Consider the following 15,121-nt stretch of genomic DNA (forward strand, 5'->3'; position numbering starts at 1 on the left):
TTTTTTTTTTTTTTTAATTTATTTATTTATTATATGTAAGTACACTGTAGCTGTCTTCAGACACTCCAGAAGAGGGCGTCAGATCTTGGTACGGATGGTAATGAGCCACCATGTGGTTGCTGGGATTTGAACTCTGGACCTTTGGAGGAGCAGTCGGGTGCTCTTACCCACTGAGCCATCTCACCAGCCCATGGGAGAGGATTTCTTAATTAAGTTAACTGAGGTGGAAAGACACTCCCCTTAACAGGCAGCACCATCCCCTAGGCTCTGGGGAAGAGAATGAGCTGAGCCCAGCATCCACTGTTCTCTCCTCTGGACGTGGCTCCAACCTGACCAGCTGCCTCAAAGGCCAGGCACGCCTCCCCCTTACGCAGGACTTCTCTTCACTCTGTGAGCCAAAGTCTTTTAGCTGCTTTGGACGGAAACGATTGTTTCCATCAACATGGCATCTGTTAAAGAAGTGCAGGTAGAAGAGCTTTTGATCTTAATCCTTGTGTGCCTACATTTCCTGCCAGTCCACAGATAAATCCTCGCTAAATAAAGGAAAGAGAGAAGATGCTTAAGATGGACTTTGGGATTCTTTATTTTTTTTTTAGTTACATGAGCGCGCGTGCGCGTGCGCGAGAGAGTGTGTGTGTGTGTGTGTGTGTGTGTGTGTACAAGTGCAGGTGACTGCACTTCTTTCCAGCTAGGACTCTGGAATTAAAACAGAGCTAGGTTTGCACCTCGACCTGAATACTTAAAGTTATGTGAACTTGTGAAGTTGCTGTGCCTTGTAAATCATCAGTAAAATAGTATATATAGGTTGAGCATTCATACTCTACAACTTTGAACTCACAAACACCCCAAAGTAAGAATATTCTTATTATTTTATGTACATGGGTATATGTCTGTCCATGCATGCTCAGTGCCCAGGGAAGCCAGAAGAGGGCATCCAAGTCCCAGGAACCAGAGGACCATGGGACTCAAACCCTGGGCCTCTGGAAGAACAGCCAGAGATCTTTACTGCTGAGCCATCTCCAGTCTAAAAATCTGACGTGTTTTAAGCATTACACTGTTGCTTTAAAAAAAAAAAAATCCTAATTTGGGGGCATTGGGATTTTCCACAGTGCTTAGTTGGGTAAATGCTCAACTCATTTTTTTTTTTTTTTATTTCTAAACAATCCATAATCTGAAGCATTTCTGGTCCAAGAATTCTGAGGGAGGGATAGTCAGCCTGAACTCAAACTCACATTACAAATAAATCAAAATCGCAGACTTGACTATTTTTCTTTGACACATACTTAAGTACTTATTTATTTTTATAGATTTTTTTCCTTTTGTTTCCTGAAAACAGGAATGATAATATCTATTTCCTAAGGGTGCGATGGCCAAATAACTTCACACAAGCTAGAAAGCATTCCATCCTAGCGGCCGCGGTTACTACTGCCTCAGGAATAGAAGAAAGTATTCACAGATAGGCTGCCTGTCAGAAAGCAGCTTCCTCCACACCAGACTTCCGGGGACACTAAGCAACATCAACTGACCAATAATAAATGTTGGAGAACTTATTCTGTGCATCTGGCTAGGGTTTGTGGAACCAAAAAAGCAAAGTACAGTGTATTACCCTCTTCAAAAGCTCAGTCTATAGCGTGGCTAATAGCTAGTCAAGGGAGAGAAATCATAGCAAGCTATGGACAAACATCATGGGCATAATGCTATAGAGCCAAGAAGAACAGCCCCAGAAGTGAAGAGCAAACCCCTCAACACGTGGGTCCGAATGTCATGGAGGCAAGTCCTTTTGCTGGTGACATTTTCTCTTTCGGCCTGAATGCTACTCCCTTTCCTGTGGGATTTTTTTTTCCCTTTTGTTTCTCCTCCCCCACCCTGTGTGTGTGTGTGTGTGTGTGTGTGTGTGTGTGTGTGTGTGTGTGTGTGTGTGTGTGTGTNCCCTGTGTGTGTGTGTGTGTGTGTGTGTGTGTGTGTGTGTGTGTGTGTGTGTGTATGTGTGTGTGTGTATGAGTGTTTTGCCTGCGTGCATATTTGTGCAGAAAAAAGTGTGGGTTCCCTTGGGACTGGAGGAGTTATAGATGGTTGTCAGCTGCCACATGGGTGCCATTCCAGAGCCCTAGGACTAAGGAGGGCATCTCCTCTATGTATCCTCCTCTGCCTCCCTCCATCAGAATACTAAGGACAGTAATAAAACAGACTTCACTCTCCAGTCTTTCCAATTAGACTAGGAACCTCTGAGGGCACCGGCAGAGTTAACATCTTCCCATACAATACAGCGTCTGCCACACAGCATTTATTGACCGACACGTAGATTAACCGGGGCAAGTACTTTTAGGTTTTCCCGACGCTGTTGCCATGCATTCTAAAGAAGGAACAACCTGCTTTGAAAGGCGAATGGAGAAGAAAGAAGTCAGTTCTCGTCTACACTAGCATCAGAGTCCAAGGCCAACTGACCAACAATCTCGATGAGATAGGCCAGGATCACCCCATCTCGGAGATCCTGTCGCAGGTCCTGCACAGGCTTCACGGATGGCCTCTTCTTCAGCTGGGCATTCACCCAGGCCACGTAGGCCTGTAGCTGTTGCTGGAAAATAAAAGGTGGAGATAAGGGAACGATGGCATATCAGTCTTATCCCCTAGCCTGTCCCTGTAAGGCAGCTCGAGACAGTGAGGTACAGGGCGAAATCTCTATCAGGTTACAGAGAAAGGTCTGAAGCTATCGTATCAGGCCCAGAGCATGTTCCAAAATCCCTAGCTTTAGGTTAACTCGCAGGGATAAGCTGACCTCTGACTTGTTCAACACTGCAGCCACAGACAGAGAGATCAGTGCTCCCAGGTTGTCACTCCCACCTCCTGTGCTCTGCATATCGAGGCTGAGTCCAGGTCCCCGGCCAGGATTCAGGCTCAGTCACTGCTGCTGGTATCCCACCCTAGTTCCTCATGGACTTTATGCAATGGATCCTGACACTCCTACTAACTGATCTTGTGGAACCAGACATGACCGGTCCCAAGCACAGCTCTGTCTCACACAGCTGCTTTCCTCGGGAGGACGAAGGGTTGGTCATCCCATACCCAATGCGAGAGTCACCCTCCTGAGCCTATAATCCTAGGATTGCTGCAGAGTTGGTGCTAATCTGTGTTTTATATTGACAAAGAGGATCTGATTACCTAAGACTGGTGCAAAAGAAGAAAAAGGGGACCATAAAGTGAACAGGAGTTCTGAGGACAGAGGGGAGTTTTTCTTTACTTCATACAAGGTTGGGACGCCGTACAACCCGTAACCCAGGAGACTGCCAGGTTGGAACATCTTAAACACTGCCCAAGCCTTCACAACCCTACACATTCCATTTTCCAGTTAACAGAACTTGAACTCTGGACGTTTAGGCATTGAACTCTCAACCACACACGAACAGTATCATAGCACATGTTTTATTTCTGTAACAGCCCAAGATCTTAAAACTAGAAACTAAGTTCAAGGGCTAATTTTATTACATTATAATTTGGTTAAAATACAGTTGATTTCTAAGTCTCAAGTACTTCTTGGTGAAAAGGAAATTATTACTGGCTGCTTTCTGGGGCTCAAATTAAATCGTTAGTTTCTCTGCTGGTTTTTGGACATGGTCGTTGGGAGACAGCGAGAAGGCGAAGCTCCATCAGCTACTGACAGTACAGGACCTGCAGGAACTGGGAGGAGGAATCTAACATTTCCTGAGAACCTGCCACGAACCAAACACCATTTTTGGTGGTGTGTTCTGTTTTTGTGGTACAAGGGATTGACCCTAAGGCCTGGTATGTGCTGGCCAAGTGATCTATACTTGAGCAATAGCCACAGTCCTGTTTCTGGTATTCTAATTTGATTACTAATTCTCGTGTTCTGACACAAAATTGATGCTTATCAAAGGGTTGACTATTTTTACATTTTCTTTGTGTGTGTGTGTGTGTGTGTGTGTGTGTGTGTGCTTGTGCACATTATGAGATGTGGAGGTCAGAAGATGACTAGTAAGACTCGGTATTCTACTTCCGCCTTGTGGGACTTGCAGATTGAATTTAGGAGGTTAGACTTGCCAGTAAGCACCCTTGCCCACTGAGACATCTTGCCAATCCTGGTCATTATTATTGTTGTCAGCATCATCTAGTTTGATTCCCTACTCCCCCCAAAAGTGTGTGTGTGTGTGTAAACAAACAAACAAACAAAACCAAAATCATCATGAAGCCTGTATTATTTCTATTTTATGGGTAACATTGGTAGAAGTGACAGAACTTCCCCCAATGTGCTCAGAATTAGGACATAGCATGTCCAGTTTCAAATCCAGGAGACACTGCCCATTCACTCACAAAGGCCCCTTGCTATCCACTCACTGCAGAACATGAATCAGACATCCACGCCCAGAAAGCTGCTGATACATAATGTTCTAAGGGACTGCCTGAGGCAGCCAGGCCGAGGGCACCTCTGGAGTGAATGCTGTGGTTTAAGGGAAGGAAGGTAAGAGCAGCCAGGGCATTAAGAGCAACTCCTAGGTGGTAAAACAACTAATGGGCCTAGAAACTTTAGAAATTCTCTGTCTCTGCCTTCTAAGTACTGGAATTATGGACCTATGTGACCACACTGGCTAAACTTCCCTGTATATAATACCAACCACCCTTAACTCACCCTCTAAGCATTCCTGCTTAAAATTTTTCCTTGGTCTCCCATTATCCTGAAGATAAGTCCCATTTCTTAGCTGCCCTACAGTAGGCCTATCTGTTTTGCTTTATGGGGTACTTTGGCTGTGCAATAGAAATAGACCTTGGGGCATCTGTGACACCCCCCCCCCAGCTTATCCAGACCCCACACAGTTCCCATAATGCACCACACTTTCTCACCAGTGTACTCCCTCTGCCTGCCGATGCTTTTTCAAGTCTCGTCTCAAGCACTACGGTTTTAAAGAAAACTGCACCATGAACGGTATAGAGTCGCCACATTTCAGGAAGTCTATTCTGGATCAAAAGCTATGCTAGTGCTAGTTCCCTTAAACACATCTTTCTCTCGTGTTATTCTGCTTGACTTAAATGGTCTATCTACGATGAAGACTAAAGACTGACTCAGAATAAGGCTACCCAGATAGTGAAACACGAATATAAGATTCAAATGTAATACCCAGGGCAAAGTCGAAGTTCTTCCCACTCCTAAATTAATGCCTTTCTGAGCTGTAAGTGATTCTGGTGAACCTCAAAGGATGCTCTTTAGTCTAAAGCACCCCTCCCACAGGTGATGCCTGGGTCCCTTAGTGCACTATTCCTCGGCACTAAGTGCCTCGGTGTGGTTCAGACCAACCGTAACAGCATCCCGTGGGAATCCACTGGAAAGCAGTGTCTTGGTATCTCCCAGCTCTACCAGAACTTGCATTTTAATGGCATCCCCAGATGTCTATATGCGCATTTGAGTGTGACAAACAGCAAGTTTGTGACAAACACTGCTCTCTCCAGATGCATGGCAAGACAAAGAAGGGCTGTAGTTCAGTGCCCAAGTGTCTCTGCAGTTTATGGGGATTATTATGTTTCTGGCCTAAAGATCTCTAAGATCCTGACACTTCACACCTGCTACAAAGCATGGTGTATAAAGGACACGTGAAGCTCATTCACTCGTTTCTCTGCTTTTTATCTCCTCTCTTCTGTCTTTCATTCTTCCCTTGTTCTCTCACCAGACCACACTGTTGGTTCATACTGATGGGTCATTCACAATCCCTACGGATAATTTTTTAAAATTTAATGACTTTTCATTGCAAAATAATTTCTGGCTTATGAAAAGGTAAATGTGGGCTGGGGATATGGTTTCATGGGTAGTCAGTTTGCCTACCGTGCAGAAGGCCCTGGGTTCAATCCCCAACACTACATCAAGTGGGTGTGGCGGAGCTTTGCCTGTAATCCCCTTCGGGCAGAAAGATCGGCTGTTTAAGGCCATTAGCTACACAGCAAGGTTGGGGCTAGCCTGATAACACATCCTGCCTTAAAACCAAACAAGGTTAACTATACAAACTGCCCATCTGTGCTCTTGCCCAGGTCACCACCAGAGAACCACAGCACAGTGATCGAAATATGAAACTGCCATTGGCAGCATCTGCAGACTTCTTTGGAATTTCTTTTTTTTAAAAGAACCAACGTGGGTCCCGGGATCAAATGGAAGCCATCAGGCTCAGCAGCAAGCACTGTGCCACCTCATAGACCTTTAATTATTTTTTCCTGGTTTTCTAATGACGAAATTCAGGTTGTAGGTTTTTGGCAAGAAAATCATACGAAAGGAAAGGAAGGTCCCAGACAGCGATGCCGAGGACTGGCTGGTGGGCAGCACAGTCAGAGATGAGTGTGACATGGAGAACAAGCAGCAAGTAAAGCAAACAGTTAAGTTCTGGGCACAGTAGGACGCCAGAGTGGGGATGTTCTCCAGCCAGCTGACAAAATACATATTCAGAGCACAGGACATGGGGGGCTGCGTTGAAGACACACATTAAGAAGTACCTACGCACATCTGCAAGTGAAGCCATAACCATGCAAATGACCACCTTCCGAGGAGCACTCGCTACTCGCCAGGTACTGTGGTAAATACTTGACCACAGACGTTCATGTATTCACCACCTCACACACACTGATCCCGCAAGGAACCATCATTCCTATTGGATGGATGTGAGAGCCGAGTTCATGAGTAACTGTACAGCTACAGCCATGGGGCTGGCCAGCTGCAGAACAGAGACCTGAATTCAGTGCTTATTCCAAATCCCGTGTTCCAAAGCATCTCAGAGAGTGAGGCAAACTGAGAGAAGTTACCTGGTGTGAAAAGGATTGGGAAGTGAGGGAAAGAGAGAGAGAGAGAGAGAGAGAGAGAGAGAGAGAGAGAGAGAGAGAGAGAGAGAGAGAACATGCATTATCTCCTTCAGCCATCAGACCTGCCCCGTTAGGTTCTTTTTCTCCCCTCAACTTGATATCTGGGAGGAGACCATCAATGGAGAAAATGTCTCCATCAAATTGCCTGTCGGCGAATCTGCACAGCGTTTTGGTTTTTTGTTTTTTTTGTTTTTTTTCAAGACAGGGTTTCTCTGGCTGCCCTGGCTGTCCTGGAACTTACTCTGTAGTCCAGGCTGGCCTTGAACTCAGAAATCCGCCTGCCTCTGCCTCCCGAGTGCTGGGATTAAAGGCGTGCACTACCACGCCCAGCCACGTTTTCTTGACTCATGGCTCATGTGGAAGGGCCCAGGCCACTGTGGTGATGCAGCCCAGGCAGGACAGTGGTCCTGGATGGGAGAAGAAAGCAGGCTGGTGAGCCATGGGTGGGATGCTATCAGGCAGAGCTCCTCCACGGCCACTGCTTCAGCTCCTGACTTCCCTGGATGATTCAGACTGAAGTATAAGCTAAATAGACCCTCTTCTCCCCAGTACTGCTTTTAGCCGTGGTGTTTTATTACAGTGAGAGAGAGCAAACTAAGACAGGATCCACTCATTAGGATCCCTGTTATACAGGGAAACATGCTCAAGATCACACCACTGACAGGTAGTCAAACCTGGTAAACCCAGTCTATCTTTCTCCAGAGAATGTATTATTTCTACCATCTCAAAGAGACCTGGGGCTTGTTGCTGGTAGGCCAGGGAGATGAACGCAGTTCAGCAGGTAAAGGCACTTGCTGAACTGATTTCAATCCCCAGAGCTCCTGGGAAGATGGAATGGAAGAATCAGTGCCACAAGTTGCCTTGTGACTACCTACCACATGTGTGATGGCATGCACACCAATCAGCATCGTCATCGTCACCATTATGACATCTTAGCTTACTACACAAGCATAAAGAAAGAGGAGGTCAGAACCCCAAACTACCTAAAAGCTGGGTGAGCATGACAGCTAGTGCAGGAGGTGGAAAGGGGGAATCCCAAGAGTAAGCTGACTAGCCAAAAAGGGCTGGTCCAAGGGGCTACCTCAATATACAAGGTAGTGTGTGATCAAGGAAGACCCTTGACAACCTCTTCCCAGCACCAAGTGCTGGGCAGGGACAGAGAGCACAAGGCTACAAGAAAGTTGCGAGGTGAAGCAGCACCTCTAGAACAGCTCATCAAGCCAGGGCCATCAACGGAGGGAACCAAGCACAGGCTCGTGGAGAGGTGAAGGCAGGCAAGGGTCGCCAGCATCACTAAGGCAAAAGGCTGGAGATGAAGTCACTGGTCACGGGGTCCCAGCCAGGGAGAGACAGTGAAAGCAGCAGGTAGAATGAAAGGATGGAGAACATGAGGAGAGGAGGGGCTGATGGGACTCAAGTGTTATGTTTAATAAAATGAGTACTGGAGCCGGGCGGTGGTGGCGCACGCCTTTAATCCCAGCACTTGGGAGGCAGAGGCAGATGGATTGCTGAGTTCGAGGCCAGCCTGGTCTACAGAGTGAGTTCCAGGACAGCCAGGGCTATACAGAGAAACCCTGTCTCGAAAAACCTTAAAAAAAAAAAAAAAGTACTAGAAACTGGGTTTGAGCATAGGGTTGGGGTTCAAGATGCCAGGTGTAGAGTCAGAGTACACACCTGTAACCACCGCACTCATCAGGCTGAGGCAGGAGGACTGCTGTGTGTTTTAAGACTAGCCTGGGCTACACAGTGAACTTGAGGCCAGCCTGGGTGCCAGAAATGAGTCCCTTCCTCTCTCTCTAAAAAGGGAAAAAGGCTTTTTTGTTGCTGTTGTTTTGTTTCTCATGTGCAGGTACATGGTGGAGTAAGTTCCAGATGTGGTCCTGATGAAGTGGTGTGGAGATTTTAGTCAGGGCAGAAGGGCAGTGCAGGAACTGGGAGTCTAAATCATCCTTATGATGGAGCCAAAAGTCCTCCTAAGGGAAGAGGCAGAGACAATAAGATGATGGGGCTATTTTGTATTAAGCCCAGGTACATATTAAAAAATGGCTAATCAAGACTTAGGTTAAGTCAGTGATTTTTAAAAATTTAATAGCTGGCATTTGGGATGTCTACCGCAAATCATGCTGGTGTAAGTCAGCCAAGTGGAATCTAACCAGTGTGTTCAAGTTACACAGCTGCAAGGGGCAATACTCACCCCAGGAGAAGGGTCAGATAGCTCTGCTCCAGGTCTCAGCTCCACCCTTTCCATTAACTTGGTGGAGGTCAGCCTCTAAACTGGGGGTCTAGTCTCCCTGAGGCCTTGAGGGAGTTCTTACTTAAAGGGCAAGAAAGACTGTTTCTTTGCTACCAAGTGCCTGCTGCAGGCTCTTAAAAACCCTACTTAAAGGAAAAAGTGGCCGGAGTGAGTGGGGAAGGGGTGGGGTGTGGGGTGGGGTGGGTAAGTGGGGCCAGAGGGAGAGAGTTGGCTCAGTGGTTAAGAGCACTGACTGCTCTTCTGGAGGTCCTGAGTTCAAGTCCCAGCAACCACACAGTGGCTCACAACCATCTGTAATGGGATCGATCAGATGTCCTCTTCTGGTGTGTCTGAAAACAGCTACAGTGTACTCATATATAATAAAAATAAGTAAATCTTTAAAAATAAAAGACAAAGTCACACTTTTGGGGACCAGCACGGCATCCACTTCCCCACCAAGATGCTTGTCTTAGAAGGGGCTGTGCTGTGAGCCCAGCACTGCTTGGCTCAGCTGGAACACTATACACTTTTTGTAAGAGGCTGTCATGTGCACGTTCTGCAGCTGTTTTGTTTTCTTCCCCTCCCCCCTTGTTCTTTTGCACTATAGTATTTAATAATTGTAATTTATAGCTGAGTAGTAGTGGCGCATGCCTTTAATCCCAGCACCTGGGAGGCAGAGGCAGGCAGATCTCTTGTGAGTTCGAGGCCAGCCTGGTCTACATAATAAGTTCCAGGACAGGCAGGGTCATAAAGAGAAACCCTGTTTCCAAAAAATATGTAACCTTTATAAAGCTAGATGTTTGGTTTTGCATTGCCGAGTGTTAAACCCTGGGTCTCAACATACTCAACAAACACTCTACCCCTGAGCTACACCCTCGGCTCCCCAAAGCCAAGAGTTTTAAAAACCACTTGTATTATCTTTACCTATTGTCCTTGGATTGATGTGTGTAGGGAAGTTATGGTGTATGAACATGCCAGAACTTGTATGTGGAGGTCAGAGGGCACCTTGGAGGAGTCTGCTCTCTCCTGCCATGTGGCTGTAGGCCATCTTGAAGGCCCGGATTCTCAGTTTAGTTACACAGAGCTTTTTATGAGTGTGGGTGCTTTGCCTGCATATGTATCTGTGTCCCACGTAAGTGTCTGGCACTTGCAGACGCCAGAAGGTGTTGGGTCCCCTGAAGCTAGAGTTACAGATGGTTGTGAGCCATCTTGTGGGTGCTAGGAATCAAACCTGAGGCCTCTGGAAGCACCCAGTGCCCTCAACCATGAGCCATGAGCCATCTCTCCAGCCCCAGTTTTTTTTTTTTTTTTTTTTTTTTTTTTTTTTTGTTTTTAAGCAATGTCTTCTCTGGTTAGAACCTGGGTGTGGGGTTCGGAGCTAGACCATTCATTCTCTTTTTCTTCCCCCCAAACCTTCCCTCTAATTTACCTACTTCCCCCTTGCACCTGGCTTCTTCAAGAACTAAAAAGATTCATTTTAAGTGTGTGTTTGGGGGGGAGGGAAGACAAAAAAAGACACACAGAGAGACACATACACAGAGACACAGAGACAGAGGAAGTGCCCACAAAGTCCAAAAGAGGGTGGGTGTCAGATCTCCTGGAACTGGGGCATGGTGGCATAAGCCTGTAATCCCAGAGGCGCTAAGACAAGATGGACCAGGTACGTCCCTAATAGTTCCCTGTCCAGCTAAGCTAGGCTACCTGGCAAGTTCCAGGCTGGTAAGGAAAGTTATTTTAAAAAGGTAGAAGACACCCAAGGAAAGACACCTGAAGTTGTCCAGTAACCTGTACACATATATGCACACGCACATACTCGGGCACACACACACGTTCACTTGCACACACACAACTTAAGTGTTGTGATCAGCAGGCTGCCCATTTACTAGTGAAAAGCCGAGGTAGAAGGAAGGAAGCCACCATGGAGAAGGGGCCATGCCGGGGAGCCTGGCCAGGCACCCAGCGTTTGAGCTTTTGCTTTTCTCAAGTCTGAGATACTGCAGTGGCCCTGCCCTCTCTCTGGTTTAACTTTTCAGGTTTTCCTAGGAGTGTGAGTCAGTGAACCCCACTTCCTAGCGCTTCGTGTTCACCTTGGGTTTATTGCACCTGCAGCCAGAGATTAATGAAGAAAAGAAAGGCAAGCCAGGCAGCTGGTACGTCTTGAGTCCACGACAGGACAGAACCTGACTTTCTCTTGAGTTTCAGTTTTTAACTTGTTCGGGGGAAGCTCTAAAGATGTCAATGTCCAGGGCTGGAGATAGAGATGCAGCCTAAGGCCACTTGCTGATCTCACGGAGGACCCTGGTGTAGTTTCCAGCTCCTATGTGTCAGCTCCCAACCAGCTATAAATCCAGTTCCAGGGGGTCTGATGCCCACTTCTAGTCTCCCCAGCACCAGGCACTTATGGGGTACATATATAGAACATATATTACATATGTTATGGTATATATTATATATGCAGACAAAACATATACATAAAAATAGATAATTTTTTAAAAGATGTCAGTGTATGGATAATTCTAGAAAGAAAGTTTTGATGCTAGCTCTGAGTCAGGCCTCAGCGGAAGGAGAAACAGGCAGGAGTGGTCTCTGCTGTCTGAGCACAATTTGAGTCTCAGAAGGCCCACCAATCCCCGTCTCGATCACCTTCCTCCAAGACACTCCATGTACCCTCTAAACTGAGTCTGAACTCTCAGTGGACACAGTTCTATCCACATCTTCATCTGGGCAGGGGCCCTTGACCTTGGAGCCATCTTGCTGCCAAATGTAACTTTCTCTCTGTTTTTCTTTAGGATCCACCCTTCCTCCTGAACAACTTCATAAAGTCAGCCTCTGCCCTCCGCCCGCAGGGGCCCGAGATCAAAGACTCTTTCTGCAGAGGATTTGTTTGGTTAGAGCTGCCAGAGCAGGGAGTAATTTCTACCAGGGAACATCATGGGACCCACTGTTCCTAGTGTGAAATGCCAGAGTGGTTTGGGTCCGTGATTCCCTGCGGGCCACCCGAAGAGCAGCAAGTTTTCCTGACAGGCCAGAGACAGTGCAGAAGAACACTGACAGGCATGCAAAAGGAAATTAGTTTAACAGTGATACCAGACACCTGTTTAGAACTGAGACCCCCAGCAGCAGAAGGTGAAAAGATAGCCATAGGAAGTTCCTCGGATACAAAAGCCGAGGTTAAGTTATCACAGGGCTAAATTTGGTAGGGAAAAAAAACCACAATACTGTATTTCTTTTCTATTATTTATTTAGGTTTTTGTTGTTATTGTTGTTGTTTTGATACAGGGGTTCTCTGTGTAGCCCTAGATATCCCAGAACTCACACTGTAGACCAGGCTGGTCTCGAATTCAGAGATCCCCCTGCCTCTGCCTTCCAAGTACCGGGACTAAAGGCGTGCACCACCACTACCCAACTCTTTTCTATTAGTTCTTTTGGTTCTTTGCTGAGCCAATGTTCTTTGTTCATTGTCCTTGATGGCTAGTTGGGTCAAAATAAATGCATCATTAAAATTTCTTCTTCCTCACATGGACAAGGCCATTCATATCAATGTTCAGCTTTGTGGCCAAAGGATCATACAGAAAAAAGGACTAAAGTGTTTCAAAATGATAGCATTCCATAAACTTATTGTAGAATTTCCATTAACTAGAAGCTCCGTCAACGGTCTCTGTTCTTTCATGAATACAAGTTACGAGGTAGGTGCTCAATAAATGCACGAGAGTGACTCAATTCATCTATCTGTAGTCAATCAACCTATAGTCCAAGGTGTCTCTTAGCTTAGAGACAGAACATCTGGTCCATCCTGAGCACTTTGATACTGGATTCACCCCCTTACCAAATGTGGCTGATGAAGGTTATGTGTATGACCACTTTAATGGGGATTAACTTAGTTAGGGCCTCACACAGAAATGCCTTCAGAAAATCGTGAGTTTGATCCGTTGCTTTCCTCAGCCCAGACAAGGCCCAGCTCCGGCTCTGCAGATGAAGTATTACTAGTATCAAACTCTCTATACTGCCTGGGGGAGTGGCACCTGGCAAGCTGTGCCCTATCACGGCTCCACAGCTGGGTCTGCCCATCACGGGGCACCAGGAACACAAGGCTCCCTGACAGCTTCCAGCCAGGAAGCATCTGTTGAGCTGGCACTGGCGCCAGTAGGGAACAAAGCCAGGGAGCCTGGGTGGGTGGGGGTGAGGAAGTCAGGCTGGAAGGTGGGGGGCTTTGTTACATTAAATACTTAACCGGGCCTTTCATTTCTACAGCAAAACACTGAGGGATTCACTGTGGAAATGGCTGGAAGCCTCTCTTTTTTGCCTGATACTTCACTGCTACTCCATGGAAAGCATGAGAAACTAAAGAGGGATGCTCCCAGCAGCTACTCTGCCTGCCAGTCAGTTCTCTTCCTTACTAGGTATCTCCGGTACAGGGTGAGGCGAGACCAAGGCTCACTCTCTGTTTCTCAGGGAATACCAAGCAGATGGATTCCCTGCCCCCACCCTTCCTTTTAAAAAAACAAAACACTTATTTATTCATTTATTTATTTATTTATTTATTTATTTATTTATTTATTTGAGGGGGGCCTGGGGCTGTGGGCGGGTGTACACCTGTAATGGGGTTCGTGTGTGGGGAGCAGAGAACAACTTGCAGGGCCTCACTTCTCCCCTTCTAGCATGTAGGTTTTAGATCTGGAACTCAGGTTGTCAGGCTTGGTGACAACTGCCTCTCTCTCCCGACTGATCCATCTCACCGCCCTCGGCTCACCTGACCCTTCATTGTTATAAACAAGGACTCACGTGGACCAAGCGACCCTCTGCCTCAACCTGCTGAGTAGCTGCAACTGCAGCACCATACTACGGAAGTCACACATGTGAACCTGTCAGTGGGTTTCAATAGGATTCCTTTCCTACTTGGAGGAAAAATCTGTCAGTTCACATTGTCAGAGAACTGGCTTCACATGGACCAACTTTTTCATAAGTCACTCCCTTGGCTTTTGGCCTCTCAGCCATCCACATCATATCTAGGCAGAAGTTCGCTCTTTCCCACAAGAAACATGTCTGTATTACCACAGAGTTCCCAAGAATGATACTTTCTTTATCTTCGTTGGTCTGTGAGCTCCATTAGGGAACAGACTCTGTTATTTGGCTTCTATTTCCAGAGCCTGGCTCAGTGCCTGGTAAACACAGTAATTCAGTGAGCGTCTGGTGAGTGATCGCCTGCACGCGTTCATCAGCCAAGCGCTGGCAGGAAAATCTGGCCTCAGTGTACACAAAGGTGGATAAACATTGCTTCTTCTCATGGTTTTATTAATTAAAGGTACCTATACAATCTCCCATAAGCATTGCTCCTGTGTGACATTTACGACCTTTAGCATTCTGCTGGGGCTTTTCCAGTAGGTTCTGTCTCTCTCTATTAAAATTTCAATGGCTGTATACATTCTCCATCGTCCAATGAAAAAAATAAACAAATGCTTATTCATCAAACCACATTATAATTGTATGTCTATTAAAAATCTTCCAACTCAAACACCAAGTTTTTAAAAAGAAGTTTAGCCCACCCCCTCCCCCGGAAAAACACTAGCAGAAATTCCTACTGTCAATGACAATGTTAATGTAACAATATCAAGTAGTTGCTGTGGAGTGTGCCTACAACTCCAGCACTGGGGAAATAGAGATAGGATGGTGAGGAATTCAAGGTCATCCTTAGCTGCAGATGGAGTTCAGGGCCAGCCTGGGCTACACAAGACCCTGTGTCAAAAACAGCAGGGCTAGGAAGAAGGCTAAGTCGGTGAAGTGCTTGCTATTTAAGCATGAAGACCTGGGATTAGTGCCCAGCACCTACATACAAAGCCAGGCACAGCAGCATGCAATTGCAATCTCAGCACTGGACAGGCAGAGACAGGTGGATTCTCCAGGGCTCACAGGCCAGACAGGCTAGCTGACCCAGTGAGCTCCACGGTCCATCTCAAAAAACAAGGCAGAGATCAACTGAAGAAGATGCCTGACATCAATTTCAGGGCTGCGCACACACACACACACACACACACACAGACA

The 15,121-nt window shown here is 46.5% G+C and overlaps 1 protein-coding gene across 2 annotated transcripts in view; it reads right to left on the reverse strand.

The window, feature by feature from the left end:
• Dixdc1 (DIX domain containing 1) overlaps positions 1–15,121 on the reverse strand; it is a 75,914-nt gene that overhangs the window by 46,048 nt on the left and 14,745 nt on the right. For both annotated transcript variants that reach the window (XM_029543276.1, XM_021206777.1), the window contains one exon: positions 2,446–2,575. In XM_029543276.1, coding sequence (XP_029399136.1) covers positions 2,446–2,575 — 130 coding nt within the window. The remainder of the gene's footprint in view (positions 1–2,445; positions 2,576–15,121) is intronic.

The sequence above is a fragment of the Mus pahari genome, chromosome 10 (genome assembly GCF_900095145.1).
Source record: "Mus pahari chromosome 10, PAHARI_EIJ_v1.1, whole genome shotgun sequence".
In the NCBI taxonomy this organism is placed as follows: domain Eukaryota; kingdom Metazoa; phylum Chordata; class Mammalia; order Rodentia; family Muridae; genus Mus; species Mus pahari.